Genomic DNA, 26405 nt, shown 5'->3' with positions numbered 1-26405 from the left:
TCTCCTTACGGCAGGAGGAGACGTCAAAAAGTCATGCTTGCTCCTCCAATATTTCTTCTTGGACTTATCTTAAGGCTTTGCCTTTGACTTACCTGACAAGTGCTATCTGGACAAGGACTGGCCTTCGGATCTGGATTGAAACCGACCCTGCTTCTTGTGCTTGAAATAGTAGTGCTTGTCTTCCAGCTCCCTAATGGCTTTAGGGTGCAAGAGGGATCATTTGCCACAAGACTTGGAGGTATGTATTGTAGCAAGGCACCACAGACATGTTGTTTATGTTCAGCGGGTCTATACAACTGTTTGAGCACGTTTACAACCTTTGTCTTCAGGGGCGACATCTCTGCACACTACCAATATAATTAGTTTGAAGTAAACAGGCTTTGGAAAAAGTACCGAAAATGATAGAAGAGGAGTTTGGGATCCACCTAGAAGGAACTGATATCAGTAAGCAAATGTGGCTTCTATCCGAAGCTCCACAAACGAAGTGGTGACTGGTGTTGATGGCCCCACCTGTCAGGGTGCAAGAATTGTATGATCTATTGTGGCTCCTGCAGAGATTCACTAACTGATACATCTGCATTTCAAGTATACAACAATGCAACGTGCTTGCAATAGAAAACTTTTTGACTTGAAAATCTTCAAAAAGACACATTAGAAAAATCACCCACACCTACAGAGAACTGCAAGGGCTAACTTCGAGCACCTTGTATGGAGCCCAAGCTTCCAAAATCATTAATGGCCGAGACTCCAAGCATTCGCAACCACATATAAAGGCATTTGATGCTTTGAAAAGAATTGTCCAAGAACAAGTGCTGCCTCATCTTATGACCCAGCACCTAGTAAGCACCTAACAGTACCTGCTCCCATCCGAGATTTATCATCTACTAGATTGTTCATGTCAAACAATACTTCAACAATGTCAACAATACTTCATATCCATGCTTCAGACACTTACTGACCTTGGAATGCAGGAAAAGGATGTTCGTGAATGTCCGTGTTCTAAGAATTGAACCAATAGCAGATTCTCCAGCCAGGTGTCAGTGGCATAATCGAGTTAGTACATTGTTGTTGTATTTGGAATCCCACTTGCCTAAACAATGCCTTCTTTATACAGTGAAATGTTATGACTTTTATATATTGATATTTGCCTCCCACAAACCCTTGCATGTGGTTTTTATACGACCACAAATGAAAAGATGAAAACACTCAGAAGATCACCAAGGTTCCAGAGTCTTCCCTGAAGAAAGGAGGTGGTCTTACTGAGAGGGACAACAATTGTATACTAATGGTGTTCTATACATGCGCCAATTAACAATAACAAGTAACAAAGTGCAGTAGGACACATTGAAATAAATTGGAAACGAAGAAGGTGAACCTGTAAAAGGCAAGAAGTGGGTGTGGGCTGGTTGCACAACTGTGTCATAGATTCTACTACGGCCTTAAAGGGACGATCCGGTGAATGATGTCACAATACCTTATTCATCACACAATGGATCAAATAAGAATGTGCCTTGTTGGTGACTGTTAGAGGGCAAGACTGAGCAAAGAGAACTGCATTTTTCTCTACACTGGATGTCCCCTTTAAAGTATGAAGGAAGGCTGCCGTACCAGGTATCACGAAATATGTGCTCCAGGTACTGCCCACATGCCATCCTAATGCCATAACAATTTAGACAGTGCACAGAAGTATGCATTTTTTCGAGCGAGGCACACTGATACCTGAACATAATATTAATATGGTTCATTGACTACTAAATTTGCTATTCAATATGCACAAGATATGTGATTACACAAATAACCGGTAGACACCACATTAAACGCCTAAGACATGATTGTTGCCCTGCCCCAAGACAGACAAGACCTTGAGCAAACCCTTCAATGTGTCTCTCTCGTATTAGCGAAATGAGTGACAGCGACGAACTGGAGGGCTGCCTCGGCCTCCGCCCTGCTAGTGCCCTCCTGGAATCTTGAACTCCGTCATTGGGCACAAGCCGAGCAAGATGTGATTAGACGACTATGACAGAGAGCCTGGAAGGGCACACAAATCACAGGTTGGAACACAATACTACTGGCTCTAGAACTGGGTTCAGATTTACCACCACCAAAGTCTGTGATTGCCTTCCAATGCACTGCTGCATTCACACTTCTTCTATGTCAACCCAGTATCTGTCACAAGGGTGCCTCGAGTCATAGTTCTCCGAGCCCCCACAGACTTTGCTGTGCCCCTGCCATGCTGGAGGGCCCCACCAGCCGTTATGTTTCTGCACACCCCCTGTAGCATGCAAATTGTGGTTTACATGTGCCATTCGCAAGCATTTGACCTGACTCGAACCTTGTTTGTCCTGACTGTTTTTTCAATGGTTTCACATTCATGCTTTACTGTACGCTGTGGTCAGATTTGCGTATTCTTGAGCATGTAAAAACTTTCAATAAGTAGCATTTAAGAAAAAAATAACTTGTTATTCAACATGCTTAATGTCAGTTATGTGTTGGACACAAACAAATGCTAATGCCCCATTTGTCCGATGTATGTTGTGCTTCACCACCAAAAATGGTAAATGTCTCACCAATACAATGGTTTTTGCAATATCTCCAAGTTGTATCTTAGGATTTAATTAAAGAGTTCTTTTTTTTTTAGAAGGAAGAGGAACAGATGAAAGCAATGATGGAGCGCGCGACTGATGACCTGTTAGAATACCTGGATGAACGAGAGAAGAGACAAGAGGAGCAAGAGAAGGCACAAGAGTGATGATTTTGGTTGTGAAATAGCCAGAGTTCACTATAAGTGAGCTGTGAAGGTCACTGAGTTTTAATATTCCCTGACCTGAGCCATGACGGCTGAAGTGCACTGTCAACGAAGAAAGTTTACTGAGATTGCCTCTGGGCAATCTTACAGGTGATGATGTGTTTCAGCTATTTTGTGAACAAGTGCTGCGTTACTTGTAAACTCTATTGTTCACAAACATCTTTTTTGTTTGTATTTATACTCCGCACAGCCTTGACTTAACCAGATTGAGGTCCTTGGAAGAAACGACCATGGTTGCAATCGCAGAAGATTTAACAAACAGAGAAGCTAAATTCTTAATGCTTTCAGGAAGGAGTGCAGGAACTCCTACCTGTACAGTGTTAGTTTGGTTCGAATTTTGGAGCTAACCAAGGAAAACCTGCCATCAACGTGACACTTGCACTTTGTATGAATGCTCATGAGCAGACAGTGTTCCATGGAATGTAGCAGTCCTGAGCAGGTAAGGTGTGATTCTGTGTGTGAGGCAGGATGGACGAATGGCGTGCAAACACTGGTGTCATCATTTTAAAATGCACCTGCACTTCAGAAGCAGCCAGTGAACTGGCTATCAAAGGTGGAAGGCAGTTCATCTTACAGAACTCCATGGTGAAGGGAGCTGCGGCATTCTGTACCAAATGTAATCTGGCCAACTATTTCTCAGGAAGGTCACCAAATTGGATATCCCTACAGTCCAACTGTAGTTTATAAGTAGGCCTCCTGGTTTTATGCTATTTTATTGTACACTTCCTTTTTTTTCTTTTTTTTTTATTGAACACAAAAGAAATACAGCTGAGACTTAAATTCTCCATACTTATAATACAGTGGATAAGTATCTATATAAAGTATATAAAAATCCATTAACAAAAGAGACCATATATTGATATGAAACCAATAACAATATTAAAATCTGAATACAGGCAATGAGATATATATACGGGTAGCCTTTTATAACGATCATAGCCATACAATTCATTCTGGCCGGATAAATGGGGAAATCCTGTTTGTAAACAAGCCCCAGATCTTATTCCCTTTTATCCTGCCCTATTTTCCTCTCCGTTCGTAAAGCGCTTTCTCTAAATTATAAATATCTAAAAAGCTGCTTTTCCACTGTTGAAAAGTCGGAGGTTGCGGATCCAGCCAGGCAGAGGCAATACACAATCTTAAAACTGCCATTGCAATAAAGATCAACTCTTCTCCCCAATTAATTTGCTCACCCCCAATAGCATAAGATGTGGTGAAAGGGGGATCTCCTCTTTTAAAACAAGCTGCAGAAATCCAGAAATGTATTTGCCAAGTGGCTCAATGCAGGGACATGTGGAAAAAATGTGTATTATATCTGCCGCCTGTGCCTTACACCTAAAGCAATGAGTTCCTTCCACACCTCCCCATTTCGCAATTTTTGTGGGCGTGATATATAAGTCAAACAAGGTCTTAAAATGTTGAGATTTCAAGTTAGCTGCACACAGCACTGAGTTCCCCAGTTCGATTGACTCCAAAAAGCGGGAGTCCGAGACCCCCAGTTTACCCTGCCATCTTTGGCTACGTTTATCTAAATCATCTGGCAATCCCTCAAGCAGACAGCAATAAAGTTGTGAGATAGAGGAGCCAAATCTATGAGTCAGCAATTCGACTAATGCCACTTTTCCAAAGCCTGTAGAGCCACCCGCTTTTTTGAGAAGAAAGTCCCTTAACTGTAGATATTTAAAGAAGTCACGGGGGCCTATACTAAATCGTTCACAAATTATATCAAAGGAAGCTACATGATCCCCTTCCAAAAAAATCGGTGATCCGATAAAAGCCACTCCTGAACCATCTTGCCTAGCACACATCTTGTATGGCAGTAGGAAGCCGGGCATTCCCAATCAGAGGGGTATATCTATTATATCTGCCCATTCCCAATTTTTTCCATATACCATCCCAGTTACGAAAGGCAGCTATTAGAACCTTAAATCGTTTTTTTTTTAAAGTAGCTAGGCTCATAGAATTTTAAAAGACATCCATTAGCCCGAGTATCGATCAAAATTTCAAATATTGAGGGAACATAGCTAGGATCGTTCCTCTCCCTGCCCTTAACTCCTAGGAGAGATCCATAATATTGCAGAACAGCAGCTATATAATATAGTTTAAAATGTGGGAGTCCCCATCCCCCTCTCTCCTTTGGGAGGGAAAGGAATTCATTAGCTCTCCTTGTTCTGCCGTACGCCCAAATAAATCTCGCTACTTCCCTCTCTATTAGATGAAACCAAAAATTATGTATTTCGAGGGGGATTGTGCGAAAAATGTACAACAGCTTTGGGAGAACAATCATTTTAATGATATTGCATCTCCCCATTATTGACAGCTTCAGATTGTCCCAGCGCTGGAGATAATTTTTAATTTTCCCCATGATAGGAGCCATATTTAACTCGACTTTATCCTCAAGCCTTGCTGTAATACAGATCCCTAAATAGACGGCTTTCTCAACAGTTCGAGCATCTGAGGCTATGGCAAATCTATTTGTCAGTATCTGGGTTTTAGTTTTATTCAACAAATAGCCCGAGTGTATCCCAAAATCCTCTGCTAAATTTTCGACGGCTCGCATTGCTCTGTCGGGGTCAGAGGTAATTACAGCCACATGATCAGCATAGGCAAGGATCTTGGTGTCCCAGCCATGCAGACTCACCGGAATGATGCAAGATGAGGCCTCTAGCTGTCTAAGGAAAGAGTCAATATATTATGCAAACAACAAAGGGGAGGACGGGCAGCCCTGTCTAGTCCCCCTTTTGATTAAAAAAGGCACTGAATCCTCACCCATTATTCTTAAACGTGCAGTGGGATTTATATACAAAACCCGTAATGCATTAATAAATGAGACACCAAGGCCATTAAGCTCCAAAACCTTCCATAGATAGTTCCATGCCACCCGGTCAAAGGCCTTCTCGGCATCCAAGAAGGCAGCCCCCATAGGCTTCAAGAGGACTTCAGTGGCATCAAAGAGTGTAATTAGCCTTCTGACATGATCTTCTGTCCCCCTACCCAGTATAAATCCATGTTGCCAATTAGAAACAATTGATGCATCACCAAGTTCAACCGGGTGGCTAAGATCTTCGAATATAGTTTAGCATCGCTGTTAAGCAAAGTAATTGGCCTATATGAGCCCAAACGGATAGGATCTTTACCCTTTTTAAAAAAAAATAACAATATTAGCTGTGCCCCAGGAGCCGGGTGGTAAAGCACCCTCCCTGACCTCCTTAAATACCCCAAGCAAGGCCTGGTATATCTCTGTAGAAAAAACCTTATAAAACTCCATAGGAATACAATCTGTGCAAGTAGCCTTACCTGCAGGTAGAGATTGGATTGCACAAAATAGCTCCTCTTGCGATATTGCCAGCCCCAGTTGTATACCCTCCTCCAATGATATTCTACCGCTCGGGCGAAATACTGAAAGATCCTCCTCCGAAAGAGTACCAGGAGAGGCGGTACTGTATAAATCCTCATAAAACTCTCTAAAAGCCTCTCTGATATCCCCTGGGTCTGTAACAACCTCCCCCCTCATGTTCTTAACTCGTTCAATATGACCTAAATCGACCTGTTGTTTAGCCCTGATTGCCAATAAACGGCCAACATTTTCACTAAATTCATAGCAGTCTTGCCCTTTGGCTTGGTATTTCCCTGCTGTCTTTTCAACATTGAAATTAGATAAACAAAATTTAATTATCAAAATAGAATTCAAAGTTGCGGAGAGATCCTCTCCCTTAGCTACTTTACTTATTAGTTCTGTTTCTAGATCTGCAAGCTTCTGATAGAGTAATTTAATTTGTGCAGCCCCTTTTTTCTGTTTAGTTAGACTATATTGCAATGTCTCCCCTCTCATTGCTGCTTTAAAGGCATCCCACATCATCCCGGAAGGGGCACTACCGATATTATTCTAAAAAAACTCTCTAATCCAGCCTCTCATATATTCAATATATTCGTTATCTGACAGCAATGCCATCTCAAATGTCCAGCCAGTATGTTCCTTTCGTACCCCACTCAGTGTTAACTCCAAGACAATAGGGTTGTGGTCTGACATCACTCTAGGGAAAAGCTCCACTCGAGCCTGCTGCATAAGTTCGGGAGAGACTAAAAAATAATCAAGCCGAGCAAATTTACCATGGGGGGACGAATAATAAGTATAACCGGGGTCATCAGGTTTTAATTTATCCCACACATCGACCAGACCTATACCTTTTAGTAAATTAATATAGGCCCTCATAGAGCGTGGTTTGCACCCTCTGCTAGAAGCTCCGACATCACCTGAGGATCCCCTTGAGCCATTCATATGTAGATCTCCACATACCACATATGGTGCTGGCCAGGAAGGTAGTTCATTAGCTAGGAAATGCAATGGCTCCGGGTCGTCTAACACTGGAGCATATACAGAGCAAAGTGTAAAAGAGCCTGCACCATTCTTGCACTCCATTATGACCCATCTACCATTCCTATCCACCATCTTTTTACCCCCCAGAGAGACTAAGCTACTCTTTGAGAGAATAGCAACCCCCTTAATCTTAACATCTTGCAAGGTATATGCTAAGACCTTCAGCCCTAGAGATTTATACAGATCACAATCTTTCCGTACAATATGCGTTTCCTGCAAACAATACAGATCGGCCTTAAGGACTTTAAGATCTTCTTGTATCTTTCTCCTTTTGTTGCCATCATTGAGCCCGCAGATATTAATAGTAGCAATTCGCAGTTTAGCCATCATGGGGCATATGTATCAAACAATTTTGTATTCGCAAACGCTGCGATTCGCAAAAAAACAGCTTTTGCGAATACAAAATCGCAAAATGAGATGTATGAGCCATTTTAGCATCGCATTATTAAGGAATCGCTAATTTTGCGATTTCTTAATTTTGCGTAAGCATTTAAGGAATCGCAAATTGCGATTCCTTAAATGCTATGTAACACGCACCCAGGTTGTGCGAATTCTCCTTAAGAAATCGCAAATTACCACCAACTTCAAGTTGGTGGTAATTTGCGATTTCTTTGAAAAATGCACTTTTTGGCATTTTTCAAAGTGCCATGTGGCGCACATACATGCCCTTAGGGCATGTATGTGCGCCATATGCGCACACATGCTAATTTCAGGGGTGCATCAGGGTGTCATCATGACACCCTTGCACCTTTGAAATTATTCTCAATTTGCGATTAGCAAATTGCGATTCGCAATTTGAGAATGACTTCCCATTCATTGCTATGGGCCTCCTGGCCCATAGGAATGAATGGGAAGGTATTGCTTAGTTGCGATTTCGCATTTTTGCTAATCGCAATTAAGGAATATTAAGAATTCGCAAAATATGTGCGAATTTTTAAATACATCCCGTTTTGCAATTCTCAAATAGCGATTCTCAAAAAATCGCTATTTGAGATTCGCAAATGGAGATTTTGATACATATGCCCCTAAATCTTTTTAGAAAATTTCAGATTGTCCCACCACTTTACTTTAACTTGAATATTACATTGCCTGTCAGATCCACTAATCATGACGTTCAATACAATTAGTCCATGATACACAGTACTCTCTAAAGAAACACAAAAATCCACCAAAAAGCATTTCAGCTGTTGATCATTCTTCACCGTTTTAACCTGTGCCCTCCCTCGCCTGTTCCCTCCCCCACCCTGAACAACCCCTTCCCCCACCCCCCTCCCTACCCTCCCTTTGAAAGCAGCTGGACCCATAGGGTCCGAGTGATGGAGGTAGCTAGGACACCGCAGCCCCTCCCCAGCCCCTTCTGTACCTCTTCTATATCCCTCTATTCAAGAAAAAGAAAGAAAAACCACATACAACCAATAGAGCCCATTAGAAACAGGGATGTCCTAATCTAGTCCTTATCTCGTTACTTATTTCCCGATAACTTGTTCCAAGTATTCTCTCGCCTGAATTTCTGAGGAAAAAAACGTAAGAGTGCCTTTAACACAAGTCTTCAATCTAGCCGGAGCTAGTAAATATGCCTCGAAGCCTGCATCTTGGTAGGGTTTAATTAACTGTCGCAAACGCCACCTACGTTCCACCGTTATATGGCAGAAATCGGTGCGAACAAAGAAGGAAGAGTCCGTATACTGTCTTCTAGCTTCGGGGCGAGCTTTTTCAAAAATAGCCTGTCTAAGCAGGAAATTACCAAAAAAGACTAAAATAGCCCTTGGCTGATTAACCTCCCTGCCAGGGGTTTTATGGAGGACAACTGGAAATCGGTGTACCCTCTGTATTTCTCGCTCCCAATCCCAACCCCCCAACTCCGGGAAGGCTGACTTAAGTAGATCAAGTATAAAAGCACGGATGTCCTCCCCCTCCAGTCCTTCCTTAATCCCAAAAAAGCGGAGATTGTTCCTCCTCTGGCGATTTTCCATATCTTCCAGCTTCCACATTGCGTCTTTTAATTGAGCTTCATGGGATGTAGAGTCTCCCTTTACAACAGATAGTTCTTTTTTGACGGCTTCAGTTCTCTCCTCAATAGCACTCATTCTGCTCCCCGATCTCTGCACAGGCTTTACCAACTTTGAGGACCGCGCCTTCTAGCTTTTTTGTCCCTTGTCTAACTTTCTTGCCATCCGCTCTAGTCTCTGCACGATGTTCCTTTATTGATTCTAAAATCATACTTAATGCAGAGTTCACATCTGTTGTCTCCTTATGTCGATCCTCCGCAGAAACTGTGGTCCCAGGCATTTCTGATTTCGTAGGACCGATGATCCTTGTATGAGAATAGTCCCATTTTAAGCCAGTGCCGGTAGACCGTCTTCTCTGATTTTTCTGCAGCTCAGCAAGGCCCTTACTCCCCTTAGAGGGCCTTTGCTGTTTTTGACGCTTTAAAGCAGTCTCTGGCGCCTCAAGAATGCTAGTGTCTGAAGTCAAGATACCATCCTCGCTTCCACTGTGGTCCAAGTCCGAAAGACCTGATAAAGAATCCTTAGGAAGTGAATAGAATTTATCTGTATTGTCTGAAATAATGTCGTCAATAATACCTTCTTGAATAGTTATGGATGTACCAGCAGAGAGGTCAGGTACAACGCCGAATTCGCTAACCGTAGCATCCTGCGCGGACTCGTTTGGCGTGCTGTCCCCGTCTTCTTCCAAGATTTCAGACTGCGTCAAGAGCTCGCCCGGGGAGTCCCCTTGTATCTCACAAAAGGACTGGACCTGAGATTCTGGATTCATAACTTGCGTGGATTCAGAAATACATAACCTTTGTAAGCCATCTTTAGTTTAATAAAAATTCTGTAATAGCCGGCTGTGGCGGTACAGGGTTTGGAGCAGGACCCCCATTCGAGACAGCCCTCCCTTCTTCCGACGTTTTTGAGGCAATTGTCTTCCTTCCACTTTATTTTTTCCAACCAGATTACGTAATTCACTAGGCTTAGGCACTTGGCTTGCACCTTGAGTCTGCACAAAGTTCTTCCCAACATGCTCTTTTCCAGCTTTTAAGGTTTTTGGAGGCATAATTCTGTGCTTTCCAATATAACTGGGGCCAAAGGTTATTCTCTGCAATTTCAGCAGATTCTATGCCACTTTATGCCCAAAGACTAGAGCAAGATCCACCCAGACCCTCCAGCAAAATCGGAGCGGCAGGGAGCTGGTGATTTATGGGTTACACTGCTTTCTTGCAGTGACGATCGGCTCCCAGCCTGGCCCCGCTTCCTTGCTTCGTCGTCCAGAGGTCTCGCTCGTAGTTCCCACCAGAGTCCTGCCGCTTGGATGGAGACCCGCGGCCGATCGAAACAAGCCGCCCATTTGACGCGAACCAGCCTGCGCCCCCAACTGCAGCGCTCAACCCGCGGCAAAAGAGGGGAAAAGGTGAGTTACAGAAAGAATTCTTTCTTTCCCTCAGCGATGACCGATTACGGGCATATCAGGGCTGAAGAGGGAGCTGCTGCGGCAAACTACGCTGCATCCGCCATCTTGCTTTCCCTTTTTTTTTTTACACTTCTATCAATCGTAGTTTTATGGTATTTATTTTTTAAACTTTTCCATCTGCATTTATCTATATTTATTTTTTGGCCATCTTATTGGCATTTATCCATATTTATTCTGTGTTTTGAGAATAAATGGAGTGATACAATGATATATTTCCCCATTTATTTTACTGATAAACATGCACCTATACTTTGATGCCTGTCGAGTTTAAGCAAATTAAGCAACCAAATATAACGTAATACTACACCCCCATGTAAATATTAGCACTATATATAAATATATGTTAACACATGCCTGTATATAAGGAAATCTCATCCTGGGTTTTTTAACTCTCGTTCTGTCTGTCTACTCAGCTGTTGGCCTGAAATTCATGAAGAACAGCACGGAGAGTCACTCACGAGAAGCACACTGTTCTGTGATTCTCGCCATTAATAAATACAGACAGGAAACATTGTTTCGGGTCTATATTTATCTGTAAAAATCTGTGAAAACTGGAAACTAGGAGTCTTAATTATAAGTGCTCCTACTACCCGTTTGTGAGTTACTGCAGGAAGGAAGCACAGTGTCCTTCACAAATGTAGCATCTTGGAAGAAAAAATCCTTGATGATGCTTCCTTTATGAGAATTAAGGCTCATGTCTCCATCCGACGCTACACCAAACCTGTGAATTGTGAGGGGCAGTGGACACTGGGGGGGAAATGATTGGAAGGAGAAGATGTAAGTTGGACCAAACCGAATGACCTCTGGGTTAGCAGCACTGAGTTCCAATCTACTGGGTCTCAAACAGATAGCAATATTAGAGACTCAGACTGAGCCTTTCAAAAGTCTCTGTCATCAGGAGAGGGGACATAGCCTTACGATCAGAGCGGTCAACCTCGAAGCTGGGAAACCGGGTTCGAGTTTCGGCAGGGACGCTCAACATACTGGGATTTTGGGCAAATCACTTAATCTCCCTGCGCCTAACAAAAATGAACGTGTCCATCTATAACAAAACTGGTGTAAAGCGCTCTGAAATCTTCGGGTCAAGTTTGTGCTATATAAATCTCAAAACAAAAAAAAAGATCACTAACGTGTACATAAACTTGAATGACATCAGCATACAAGTGGAAGGTCTGATCGTCCATATGGATGAAAACGGAGCCAGGTATAAACTTTAGCTAATAAAAGTGGCAAAGCCAATCCTTGTGGGACACCGCAATCAATCGCCACATTGGCAGAGGTGAATGGGCCCAGTCTGAAACATTGACATCCATCCTTGAGCGAAGATGTAACAATTGATATGGTGTCAGCGACTCCAACCACAATTCTTAAGCACTTGAGTAGTAAGGCTTGGGTTACAATGTCACGCACAGCTGAGAGGTATACCCTGGCCAAGAGGAACAAGCCATCTCAGTCACAAGCGTACACAATATCATCCCACACACTGATCAAGGACACTCCTGTGCCACGCCTGCGAAAGAAACCAGACTTATACGAATCAAGGATTTTAAGCTCTTCCAAATGGGTCTGAGATTGTTTTGCAGTATTTAGGCTAACCATGGTCAACATGCAACAGGACGAACATGGATGCACACTGTTAAAGACTGAAGGGTCTAACAAATATTTCTGAATTAAGGGCCCACAGACACTTTTTTAAGTCTGTAAGGGACAAGGCTTGAGGGGAGGATTCAATTACCATTGAATCAAATGCAAGGTAAGTGTGTCATTGCCAATTACAGTTTTTAAAACCTCACCGAGGTTCCGTGTTCCATAAACATATTTATGAAAGATGGGCACATAAGTGTTAGAAATTACCTCCGTGATTGGTACATTTTCTTGAACTTCATGCGAATGTGATGCCAGCAAACCTATCACTCTGACAACTTTAGCACGTCTGCAAAAAAAAAATAGTAATTTTTTTAAAACAACGGTACACAATCACATTAAAAATGTGCCTGAGAAGATATGTGACAACACACAGATAGGAATAAAGCGTAAATAAATGTCAACTAGCTAAGATATTTGATAAATGTTTTGTAAGGAACGTAATAAAACATGACACATTTGATAAGATGCAAACTACTTTTTATAGTTACTAAGATTGTGCATCAGAGCAAATACTATATCTGCTCAGGGGTAGGCCTAACACACACTTTCTAATTATTATTGTTCAAGTAATTCACTTTTTTGGTTTTGCTTAATTTTAGATTACCTCCTCGCCTCACCTCGTCAACTGGGGTGAGAAAGCGGCCCTGATCCTCTTCGACCTCTCAGCTGCATTTGATACCGTATCCCACCACACCCTCATCAAAAGCCTCCACCACATTGGCATAAAGGGAAACACCCTCAAATGGATCGCATCCTTCCTCACAGGACGCACCCAGAGGATCCGCCTACCACCTTTCACCTCCGAGCCCAAGAGCCTCATTCGCGGAATCCCCCAAGGCTCATCCTCAGCCCCACCCACCCTGCTTAACACCTACATAACACCACTGGACAACATCATCAGAACCCACTGAACCAACATCCAATCCTACACTAACGACACCCAACTCATCCTCTTGCTCACGGAAGACCCTTCCACCATGCCATGATGGATGTCGCCGACTGGATGAGGACAAACTATCTGAAGCTCAACACGGACGTGCTGTTTTCGGGAAAAACACCTCCCCGTGGAACGACATCTGGTGTTCACCCGACCCGACCTCAGACCCACACCAACTGACCACGCCCTTAACCTCAGCTTCATCCTGGGCAGCAAACTCTCCATGCAGTGCCAGATCAACGCAGTCTCCTCTTCCTTCTTCCGCACACTCTGCCTGCACCAAAAAATCTTTAGATGGATCCCCGTCAATGCCAAAAAAAAAAAATCACTCAATCCCTTGTCACTAGCTGACTGGACCACGGAAACTCAATCTATGCCGGAACCACTTTCCAACTGGTCAAGAGACTCCAGACTGTACAGAACTCACAGAACTCGGTGGCCAGACTTATCCTCAACCTTCCTAAATGGACCCACATCACCCCCCACCTCAGGAACCTACACTGGCTCTCCGTCCAGTAGAGATGCCAGTTCAAGATGGTGACACACGCCTGCAAGGCCCTCCATGACCAGGGACCAGCATACATCAACAACCACCTGAACTTCCACCAACCCACCTGACGCTTGCGCTCCACCTCCCTCACCGCCCCCCATCCGCCAACACCATTGTGGAGGTTGTTCCTTCTCCTGCCTTGCTGCCGAATCCTTGAACGACCTACCCCTCTACCTGCATCAAACGCCCTCTATCGCGGAATTCAGAAGGAGACTCAAGACCTGACTTTTCGACTGAGACCAAAAAGATCTCAGCACCTGGATACCCTCAGGGGTGAATAGCTGCGCTCAACAAATCCTTCTTGATTGATTGATTGATAGATAAATCACTAACACAAAGCTAGCTAATAACAGTACCTTGACTCGACAGAGTGTAGGAGTATATGTGCAACAAAATATATTTTAATTATGTTTTAATAAAACAATAGTATTTTTACATTCAGTGGATCGACGCACATACTCAGAGTAACTGATCTAATCGGAGTTCAGTGCCACTTTAAACGAGACTTTGACAGCAGTGCACACATCTGAAATGTTACTGAGTCGGCCACAATCTTTCTTTACTCGGTGCGAGATCTGCAGGATAGCGGACAGGCTTTGGAACTCATGGGATCCTTAAAGTAATCCAAGGAGAATCAAGGGCTGAAGTCAACTTTATCTAAATGATGTTCTGAGAGGATTTGGTGTGAAGACGATACAGTTCACATTTTACAAAGCAATGTATTCAGTTAAATGGGGCTTACATTACAGCTGATTGCCAGCAGGGGCAGCACTGCTCAGGACTGTAAATGTAATGTTTCTTAATGCTGAAAACCGCGAGATTGCACACTACATCACCAAACGTGAAGGCCCCTGAAAATGCCTTTTTGAAATATACAGAATATAACTAAAAAAGTTAAATATACTCGCCAATCAGTTCTAAGCCATAAAAAAGAACGATGCTGAGTGTTTTATGCAATCACAACACTCAGTCGTGACTTAACACAGATTTATAATGTGCTTAATTGAGGTACATTATTCAATATCATCTAACAGAGGGTTCGCCTTTTGAGACGCTCTATAGACGCTTTGCCGTAGGAAAATGCTGCAGTGTTCAGAAGGGCAGCCTTCTGCTTATACGGATTTACCACGCATGTGTTACAACGGAATGCTTTTTCAACGCATAACCTTTACCACGCATACCTTTACAACGATTTTCGTTGTAAATTTATGCATGGTAAGGGCATACTCTTGAGAAAGGTTATATCCCTCCCCTGTACCCTTACGTGACCCCCCCCAGCCCCCAATCCTTCTTATATTTACCCCTGCCCTTAACCCTCAATCCTTTTTTTTAAAACTAAAATTCCCCTTACCTCTTCACATCGTCTCCTCTCCATCTTCCGTGGTGACGTCGTACGTCGTAAAGAGGAGGCGGACGTTTCTTTCCGTTTCCTCTCAAATTATGCCGATTGCCTGCACTTCTCGACGTGACATCAGGTGAGGTTTTTTTTGGGGGGGGGGGGGGGACCACCAGCCCCCTTTTTCCCACTTTTTTTTATTTTTGGGGGGAGACCCCCCAAGCCCCCTTTTTGTAATTTTAGCCTTTACCATGCATACCTTTACTACGTATCTCGTAGTAAAAGTATGCGTGGTAAAGGCTTTCGTGGTAACCACGCATGCGTTGTAATGCATGCGTGGTTAAGGTTTGCGTGGAAACGGCCGCGTTGTAGTGGCCGTTTCCCCACAATGTGTGACCGTGAACACTTGGTCGCAAAGGATGCGGGCAGCTATCACCCGTCTGTTAGTAAGTATTCAGTGGCTTCACAATTCACAAATAGGTGCACAATCAGTGAGTTGTGACATCACAACTAAAGGATTTCATGCAGATTAAAATACCAGTAACTGCACATTACAAAAGTATTATATCCAGACAAATGTAAAGCATAAGGCTGGTGCTTTATCAATGCAGGGACCCCACAGGTGACTTACATACCTGCCTTAAAGGGTACTTTAGAAGATACATTACTCGACAATGCCAACAAGATGACGGGCATTGTCCCTGTGAAGCACGCAAAATATGCACGCCAACCCGACGTAAGGAGGACCAGGAGTCCAACCTTTTCACATACAGATGTTAATGGCCATGAACTTTAATTTACTTTATTAACACTAAAATATCCATCACTTTTTAATCATATCAGTGATAAAACAAATTGCCCTCTGTAAAATTTCTCTCGTGGTATTCCCACGTGTTGGCTCGTGTTTCGCAAGTGCTTTGAAAGTGGGTAAAACATCGCAGTGTTCAGGGAACCCGGCTTTAGACAGCTGCAGTTAGACTTTTTCGGTGGACTGCTGCTCCTCAGAGTGCAGGTTGGGTCTCGGAAGAGACCACAGCCGTCTCTGGTGATCTCTTTCTGCTGCTAGTGTTCATTTTCATCACTGCATGTCAGTTGCAGTACAATTAGTGCACTCTGTCTGTATGTAGTTCAAGCTTACGGGTAAGGGACGCCATACCCCCCCTTTTCTGTTCAGTCCCACTGGGCCATGTATAACGTGGTGACGAAAGAGGCTCTAAATATACCTCCTGAGCAGCACAGTCCTGGACTGACGTCAGCGACTGCCCTCAGCTCGAGCTCGCTGGTGTGTGGGCGATGCAGGAAACCCCAAAACCACAGCAGCATACAGGATCTCCCAGGACTTCCTCTGATTGTCCCACGTCTTGAAATAGAAGCAACAGCTGGTCTTTTAGCAGCACATCACAGAAGGTGGCATACATCCCATGAATCTGAGTTATGTAGCTGCCAACATGCCAGTAATCTCTGGGGCTGATTAGCAATTAAGAAGTAATTTATACTGTCCACGCAGCCTCCTTTCAGGCAGTTATCAGGTCCTTGTAGTCAAAGTCTTTCGTCCATTCACTGTAGCATTGCTGAGGGATTTCAAACACCCCACAGGGGAGGCCATCAGCAGGCCCACAAAGCACAGAGAACCAGGGTATGATTGGTGAAGGCACACCTGGCACCAAAAAACAGCACTATTGGTGTGGACATTTGTTTCCTGATGTAGTGGAAAGAACATTAAACTATGAGGAATCCACAGGACGAGGTATCAGAAAAATAAATGCATGATGAACATATGAGCAATAGCTTGCCTCATCATATAACAGTCAATGGTAAAGCATTATGGCATAGGGAACATTTCACATAACACGTTATTTAATGTTTTGGGGCAGAAAGGGATGCTAGAAGTTACAAGGAAGTCTGTCTAATGGAGTGATAATGAACTGATGGAAGTTTGGTGGCCTGTCGGACATGGTCCTCTGTGACCCACAAAAGCAGGGAAGGTAGCGAAATGTTGGCCACAACGCATATGTAATCAATGTAACTGTAGCAGTAGATATCCTTCTACTCCAATGAATAATAATGGACATTTAAATATGTTGCTAACATTGTGGCAGAGAATCCACCAGCACCAATGGGCAATCGAAAGAATGTTAATCTGCCCACTCCACACAGTAAAGAACTTACATGGATCGCTAATGAATCTGCACTTGGCGAGTTTAAACAAGATGCCAAAGGCAACAACTTAAAAGTAAAGCGGTTTCATAATCTTACACCTGTTTTGTGCGCACGCAATGTATACTTTGATCGGATAGCGCTAAATTGTGATGGGGTAGCGTCTACATCATGCCTCAATATGCAGGTAGGTGCCACTAAGTTGTGCAATATAAAATACAAAAATATAAACAACAATATTAGAATGCATTAGGATTCTTTTAAGATAGCATGCAATTCTCTGCAATTTTGTGCAGTACTTACATATCCCAGTTTGGGGCTGTGCGCAACTGCTGAGTTAGCAATGGAAACTAGGACAGAAAAGAACAAAGACAAAGTATAAATGGCATAAAATATATTGCAGTCCATGTATAAACTAATCTAGAAGCAATGTTGACTTATTTTGTGTTTACTTTTATATGATACAATGACACCAGACCAAATAAACTACAATAACTTACATGCTAAAATGTGTTCTACTTTCCTCAGCGTAAACAAACCAATGATCCTGATAACTCATGATGGTTAGAAAGCCTAGCAACAAACAGCTTTAACTAATCAAGAAAAGTCTTGAGAATAGAAGCAGAGGAAAGCATCGCACCAATCACTTTCCTGGGTGCTCTCTGCAGGACAAGACATGCAGTCCTTGCTCTCCTAGAGGAAGATGTTACTTACCCTATGTAAATCGGTTAGTGGCGTGTAGTGCTGTAGATTTACCTGCTATGCATACGCCTGCCATCTAGTGTGGGCCCAGATGTGTGCAAGTTGTTTTCCTTTGAAAAAGTATCTTGAGTCACAAAGTACAGTGGCTCCCCTTTTTGTTGGTAATGCACGTGGGCATAGACTACATTCTTAGAGTGTTTTCATGCACAGCGGGAGAGGATGAATATGGAGTGAAACAATGTATAGAGAGATGTCCATGCAAAAGAGAGAAAGCTATAGAAGGGTGATTACTGCGGCAGCCACAGATGTCTGATGTAGGAGGGTGGGCGCATGTGCAGCTACAGCACTATATGATAGGAATTGATGTGAACAGTAAGTAACATTTTTTGTTTGAAGCATGTGTGGCTGTAGATGCACATGCTCTACATAGACCGTTAATCAGTCCTCCCCAAAAAGCGGTGGCTAGCCTGTGGGTGTTGCAAGGGACTGAAACAGTGTATGGAGTACTGCCTGCCAACATTGGTGGGCTAGCACATCAACACAGTAGTGTTTTGTGAAGGTGTATGGTGTCGACCATGTAGCTGCCTCACAGATGTCAGCTATCGGGATGTTTTACAAGACGGCAATAGAGGCCCCCTTTTAACGGCTAGAGTGGGCTCTAGCAGGAAAAGGCAGGTTTGGATACTTTTGACAATACATCTGGCTATGCCTGATTTAGATAGAGCTTTCCAATAATGGGGTTTGGCAAATACAAGGAGGAGTTGTTGTGTCTTTCTGAAAGGTTTTGTCCTGTCCACATAGTACATGAGGGCTAACTTTACATCTAAGGTGTGGAGAGCCCGTTCAGGTTGTGGAGAGAAAAAGGGAAGTTCAATGGACTGACTAAGGTGGAATGGGGAGAGCACCTTTGGAAGGAATTTGGGGTTGGTGCGAAGAACAACCCTATCTCTGTGTATTTGAAAGAAAGGATCTTCTCATGTTAATGCCGGGAGCTCACTTACATGCCTGAGTGAACTGATGGCAATGAGGAATGCCACCTTCCAAGAAAGAAACTGGAGGGGTCAAACGGGGGTTATATGAGAAATGTGCGGACAATGTTGAGATGCCACGTCGGGGGGGTGACCAGAGGCTGGATAACTCTTGAGGCCCTCCATAAAGTTCTTGATGACTGGTATTTGGAAGAGGGAGACATGCTGCCTGTTCTGAAGATAGGCAGTCACTGCAGCCAAGTAAAAGCGAATGGAAATGAATGCCAGACCACGCGTCTGCAAGTGGAGTTGGGAGGAGAAGATGTCTTGAACCTTGGACGTCAAAAGGTATATATGTTTGGAATGACAATAATGGAAAGCCTTTCCATTGGGCAGTGTAACAAGTGCATGTGATAGGCCTGCATGCTTCCTTCAGGATGCTCATGCATTCGTAAGGTAGGTTAAGGTACCTGAAATCTAGGACCTTAGGAGCCAGTTTGCAAGACTGAGCGACATAGGATATGGGTGCTGATTTCTCCTTGGTTCTGCATGAGAAACTTTGCACTGTTGGGGAGCCTCTTGTGCGGAACCACTGAGAGTTCCAGCAGGGTTGTGAACCAGGGCTGGCGGGCCCCAGTGGGAGCCACAAGGATGAGGGTGAGGAATGTCTGTCACAGCCTCCGAACCACCAACAGAAGTAGGTGGAAAGGGAGGGTAAATATCCCTGACCAATTCATCCATAGTGTGTTGCCCATTGACTGCATGTGTGGGAACCTGGAAGTGAAGTTTGCGCATTTTGCGTCTTCTGCAGTGGTGAAGAGGTCTGCCTCTGGGAAACTCCACTGCTGGAAATTCCAGAGAAGGACTCGTGGGTGGAGTTCCCACTCATGGACTTGATGCTGCATCCTGCTGAGGAGGACGGCAACGTCATTGTCCACTCCCAGGAGTACACCGCCAAAAGGTGGATGATGCACCAAAGAGACCACAACCAAATGCTCTGGGCAAGCAGAGAGGGCTAGGGAGAACGAGTGCTGCTCTGTTTCTGAAGATGGTACATTGCCATGTTGTACGTCTGGATGAGGACAACGTTGCTGGTAAGGTGGGGGCAGGAAAGCATTCACCGCTAGGTGGACGGCTAATAGTTCCTGGTAATTAATGTGTAGGCCCTGCTGTTCGGGTTCACATTGGCCTTGGATAGTCAGGTCCTGTAAGTGCACCCCCTGCTCCGTGAGGGAGGCATTAATTAAAATAGTCATCTGCGGAAGTGGGTCGAGAAAAGAATGACCCTGCAACAGGTTGTTGGTGTTTCACCACTGCAAACAGTGATAGGTGCAGCGGCCGATCAACAGTAGATTGTCCCAATGACCCTGTGCTTGAGACCATTGCTGTGCTAGGCATTCCTGGAATGGACACATGTGCAACCTGGCTTGGGTGATCAGCGATAGTGGAGGCCATCTTGCTAAGGAAGTGCATGATTGTCCTGACAGTGACCTGTTAATCTAGTTGGAAGAGAGGAAACAGTGCCTGGAAAGACTGTATCCAGCAGTGTTTGTATAGGCCAGACTGATTTCTGAGTTGAGAATTGTATCTAGGTAGGGTTGACTCTGGAAGGGTTGGAGATGGGATTTGGTCATGTTGATCATAAACCCCAGCTAGTGCAAGAGGTTGATCGTGACCTGTGTGTTTGCGACACAGATGGTGAGTGGCGCTCTTGATCAGGCAGTCATCCAGGTAAGGAAAGACGTGGATGTCCTGCCTGAGCAAGTGAGCGGTCCCCTACTGCGAGGCAATGGTAAACACCCGAGGTGCAGTGGTGTCACCGAAGGGAAGCACCTTGAACTGGTATTGCTTTCAGCTGACCACAAACCTGAGATGGAGATGGAGGCGGAGTGCCAGGTGGATTGTTATGTGTTCATGCAGACCCCTTGCGTATAGCTCACCAGCAACATATTGGAGTAGCAAAGTGGCCGTTCTAGCCCGGAATGCCTTACAAAATAACTGATTTGCTCTTCTCTTTTGACACAAGCCAGTGAAAATCCTCATCAGTACCACCTCTGCAGTATGGAAAACTCTACTGAAGTGTCCATGAAAATTACCAGGGGTCTCAAGCTCCTTTCTGCATCGGTGTAGATACAATTCAGGAGATGAACTGGCACACCTAAACTTATAATGTCTGACGCTGTCGCGATTGCCCTTCAACATCCATACAACACATTTAGAGCACGTAACATCTAGATCCTATGTACCTGCATAAGAACACAGAAACGTGGTAGAACATGGAAAACTGCCTTAGCCCCTAAAATAATCAGATTTAAGAGCGTGGTCTACGCCTGACCAGTTAACATCAGGGGACCATAATGAATGCAGAATGACACGCCCAACTCTGTATGAAGCTTGATAGCTTAACCTAACCCCTCCAGTGACAAACCTCTTCTGGTTGCCGAGACAACTGGCCACTACATCCATGGGCACACGCTAGCGCCAGCCAGGAAACTCACAATTATCACCCAAATGAGATGAAAACATAAAAGTCATGGAGGAAAAACACACAGGTCCCAATTATATATGCGAAGCAGAATAACTACGCGGAATTCCTCTCTGCACCAATCATAAGGAGTCAGCTTCTCCTGCACCAAAATTAACCAGGTGTGGCAACAGAGGACACACTTTTACCTGCCTGAAAATCTGACAGGTAAAAAAAAAAAAATCGCTTGAGGGTTTGGCTGCAACAGTAGCCAAGCCTCAGATCCCACACCAGCACGACCCTGCTCTGGGGCAAGGTAGGAGCATGCACTTCTGCCCCCTGACGGAACTATTCGTCTCACTTCCTCCACCAACGCCCCACAGACAAGCCCACCACACACATGTACCACCCGCCGAGGGCAGGACCCCTTGCTTTATTCCTAGCTCTGTGTTCAGTTTCAACTCCAGTTTGCGCTCATGTGTGCTTCTATTTTATCCTATAAATGTTGTTTGTGGGATTTCAGCCTTGTGCGGCTCTCATAAAGGCCTCACATCCCATGCTCCGCGGTAGAATAAGTAACACAAACACCTGTGAAATGCTGTTTGCAAGGTATCAGGGCAGGTTTTGCGTCCGATTCTACGCTTTGGAGCACGTGAATAACAGGATAGAGAGGTATCTTCATTAGTTTCATTAGGTCTCGCTGGCGTTGCAGCGCGAAGCGCTGCCGCCAACGAGAACTATTGTTGCCGTGATGCCTCTCAAGGGAGACAGACCGGGGCACGCGCAGCGATCGGGGTCTGTGGACGCGCTTCTGAGAAGCGCAGACGCACACGCCCCGAAGCGCGCGTGCGCCACGCTCCGCCGACCGCCGGGCTTGTTTATTTCTGTCATTACAGATGTACCGCGCAAAGTTGGATTATGCCTTTCTTCTGTTTTTGTTTGACCGTCTCGCTCTACTATGGTAAATATAAAAAATAAAATAAAGACGCTGCAGCAGTGTTGTATTTTACAGTTCTTTTCACCATATTTTCTGTATTTGCACATGTGTAAAATACCACTTTTCTTATACTGTGTTTGCTGTCCTCACAAGTAAAAGAGGTGCAGATGGTCTCACTTCATATATATCTGAAGTCCTTTGTACAACCGCAAATGGCAGTGGTAAACGTTCACTCACAGCGTCATTTTACAGGTTTTAAATAATGCTTATTATAATAATATGTACAATATTGTTTCCAGGCCAATTGTCTGTTTTCTTTGAGATTGTAAACCTCTTTTTATTGTTTTTTGTGTTCTGAATTTACTGTTATTTTCTGCTGTAAAACTCCTGCAAGCAGCCCTTTGAGTGATAACGTTGCAGTTGGTGCTTTGATAGTTTATGTGAACGTTGATCGTTGTTTCGTCTACTCATGGGTGTCATAACAAACCTATGGGGCCCTGCTGTGTTATGAGTTCGGCTCACTCCTTCATCAAACCTTTTATAGTTGCCTTATCCTGCCCCTGAGCAGTTATTTCATATGGCGATGACTGTAACCCCTACTAAGGCTGCCAGGAAGTTACATCGTGTTTTCAGCAAAGGCAGGTTACTTTTTAATGGCGATAAATTAGTTTTAGGGGCTAAAAAAACAAAACCTAAAGAGAAGGACAACGGAATAACTCGTCAAAGGTTTGGGAAGCTTAACATTTAAACTGCAGGTCCCGTGGAAATCTTCCCATCCTGTTGTTTATGGCTCTTTTATTCAATGATAATACCACATATACCGCTGTGATTTAGAAAAGATAATAACCATCTTGGCTACAAGTCTAATTTTATGTTTAATCTGCCGGTACTGTCTGTGTCTATGTCCCGAAAACATCAAGTACCATTTAAAGAAGCCCAGACTCCTGGGTCCCGCCGCTTTATCTAAAAAGAAAAAAGTACTATAACATGATGTAATAACTGGTTTCAACGCTTCTTCCCACCATATTTTCGTAATTCCCCCTGGTACAAATAATAAATGTATTTTGCTGCTTTAATTACACTTTAACGTCTTTGCTAACTTGGGAGGTAGAGTTGGTCTCCCTGTATTTGTTGCTTTAGTCCTTTGATTAATCGCAAATAACAGTAGGAACCTTTCAAGAACTTAAACATTTTACAGGCTATAAATAATGGCAGTACACTTTCATTCTTCTCCACTGCATCTACCTCTACCACCTTATGCCCTTCATTCCATCACATACTCCTTCCTTACAATCGCTTCATTCCTCTCTCCTCCCCTTCCTTCAACAATCTAGTTTTCCTTACCTCATTGTCTTTCTATTCATTACTTACATCACCTCTAACCCACCCTCTTCCTCTCATGCTCCCTCTCTTTCTCATTCACTGATTCCTTCTTTTCTCTCAAAAATTCCTTTCATTTTCTTACTTCCCTTTTCATCTCTTCCACTATCTCTTCCACCCTACCTCCTTCCCTCAAACCCACCATATCATACTACCTTCTTTTACTCTCTTCTAACATCTCTTCCAACAGTCCTCCCTATATCCTACCTTCAAACACAACCTTCTTTCATTATAACTTCATATTTGCTGCAACACGCAAACCACACAATACCACACCAGACAATTCACCAGCACACAATTCAAAACTACCCAGAATAATTACTCTTCACAGTAATGGCTCATTCTAAATCCTCTACACACTACTGCTAGCTGCTTCTCTAGTCCCATCGGTAATTCCTCATTCTAACTCCTCTAGGCAGTGCTGCTAAATGCTTCGCTGATCCCGTCTGTAATTCCTCATTCTAACTCCTATACAAACTGCTGCAACTATGTCTCTATTCCCAATGGTAATTCCCCATTCTTAATCCTTTACACATTGCTGCAGCTGCGTCTCTGTACCCACTGGTAATTCCTCATCCTTACTACTTTAAACCATGCTCCAACTGCTTTTCTAGTCCCAGAAGTGATTCCTCATTCTACATTTTCTAAACATTACTAAAGCTGCTTCCCTCGTCCCATTAGTAATTCCTCATTCATAGTCCTCCACAAACTGCTGCAGCTGCTTCTCTGGTCTCATTGTGAATTCCTCATTCTAATCCCTCTAAGCAGTGCTGCAGCTGCATCTTTGGCCCTGTCAGTAGTTCCTCATTCTAAATCCTCTACACAGTGCTGCCACCTGCTTCTCTGGCCTCAATGCTAATTCCTCATTCTAAGTTCCCTAGACAATGATGCAACTGCTTCTATGTTCCCAGTGGTAATTTCTCATTCTAACTGCTCTAGGCAGTGCTGCAACTATGTCTCCATACAAAAACACATAGGTAAAATACTTTTTCATTCACAACGCCAATAGCTCTAACTGAATGCGAGACCTATTGCATTGCAAATGCTTGTTTTAGTATGGCAGCCCCCTTACTGGTTACCCTTCTTTTACACGCACAGTTAACTCCAGGTAGTTTCAGGAGGAAATTGAACGCGCAAAACGCCGACAACGAGTGCAATTTGTGCAAAGTGCTTGATGTGCACTTGGAGTAAAGCCACAAGCAGACACAGCTTACGCCCCATTTTACACTTACTAAAATGAAACTACAAGTGTTATACTATGATTATTATTGCAGAATTGGTCTTCCTGCGCCTTTAAATCCTTAGTGAAGAATTATTATAAAACTTTGATCTTGATTTGCAAGTAAAGTTTTTAGGAAGTTTTCAGTGAACAGGTTTGTTCCACTTTCACATTTGCCAGTGGCAATCAGCGGCATTCGTGCAAAACCTAAACAACTGAATTGCGGGCGAATACAACAGATGCAACGGCCTGCGTAAAAGGCAGGACAGAGCCAGAGTGCGGAGGCAAAAATAACTTCTGGTTTCTTCAGAATAAAATCCAATTTGTATTCGCAGCGCTTCATCTGCCACTTTGTGTTTGGCATCGGCGTCTGATCAAACACTGTCTCACCACAGATGATAATGTCAGCAGTGCTGGGTGACACCGACCTCTTCATCTGCAATACACGCCGCCCGCACCACAGTCTGTCACCTTCCTTCATTACTCACCAGCTGCGAGTTGATTAACCTGGTGGCCACTTCCTTGTGGCAAGCCACCGTGCACAGATAGCAGAGCAGATTCAGCTTAGCTCGGGGCGCCCCTGTAGTCTTGTCAGTGGAGTCAATCAATGAAGAGACCTGCTGCAAGAACACATTCCAGTCTGCTGCTTTCATGGAGGCCAGCTTCTCGGCTAAAAATATACAGCAGAAAAACAGGACGTATACAGTTAAACGTAAACAACCTTTTTAGCACAGTCACTAAACGCAAAATCACTGATCAATAGTTAAAAAACACAAAGTCATTTTTACAGAATATTTCCATAGACCCACTTTAATCCACACATGCCCACAAATCGGGAAATGTGCGAGATGAGATCAGTACTGGGACCTACCCATGGCCCAAGGGCGGGTCAAGCACCAGGGCCGGCTTGTCATGAAGATTGACCTGCCATTCCCCAATACCCTGAGACCATGACCTCTGTGATATTCTTTGTCTCATCACCCACTGAGCCTACACAGGGGATCCATTCCCTTACCCTGCACTTCCAGCACTGGGTAGTCTGGAGGTGGGAGAGATGTCCATAGCGATTGGCCGTGCACACAGCAGACACTTGTAAGCCTTGTCCATTCCTCATTCACTTTGTGGATGGACCAGTAAACAACCTCCACTACACCATCTCCGTGGTAGACTTTGCCCATTGCTCACTTAGGAAGCCAAACTGTTTTGTCGTGAAAGATGCATCCAGTCTCAAAGCGTGCACTGCATTAATCTTGTAGAAAAGTACAGCAGGTCCCTGTGCTAGATGAAGCTGCCATCTTTTATGGATAGAGTAGACATTATGCCGGGAATTAACATTTTCACAGAAATGTCAACTAGAATGGATACATACAACAGTCACACAGCATGTATGCCATTCAACAGCTCCTCTTTGAGTTAACAAAGTTAACAATACCTTCATTTTCCACTGTTG

At 43.9% G+C, this 26405-nt stretch overlaps 1 protein-coding gene across 3 annotated transcripts in view; it reads right to left on the bottom strand.

Moving 5' to 3' along the window:
• The window catches only part of ULK4 (unc-51 like kinase 4), a 1725799-nt gene that overhangs the window by 1312394 nt on the left and 387000 nt on the right, over positions 1-26405 (bottom strand). For all 3 annotated transcript variants that reach the window (XM_085631567.1, XM_085631566.1, XM_085631568.1), the window contains 3 exons: positions 25444-25625; positions 17589-17635; positions 12513-12591 (listed from right to left, as the gene is read on the bottom strand). In XM_085631567.1, coding sequence (XP_085487693.1) covers positions 12513-12591; positions 17589-17635; positions 25444-25625 — 308 coding nt within the window. The remainder of the gene's footprint in view (positions 1-12512; positions 12592-17588; positions 17636-25443; positions 25626-26405) is intronic.

This window comes from Triturus cristatus, chromosome 10, assembly GCF_964204655.1.
Source record: "Triturus cristatus chromosome 10, aTriCri1.1, whole genome shotgun sequence".
NCBI classification, from domain to species: Eukaryota; Metazoa; Chordata; class Amphibia; order Caudata; family Salamandridae; genus Triturus; species Triturus cristatus.
This window is presented reverse-complemented; position numbering and strand designations above follow the sequence as displayed.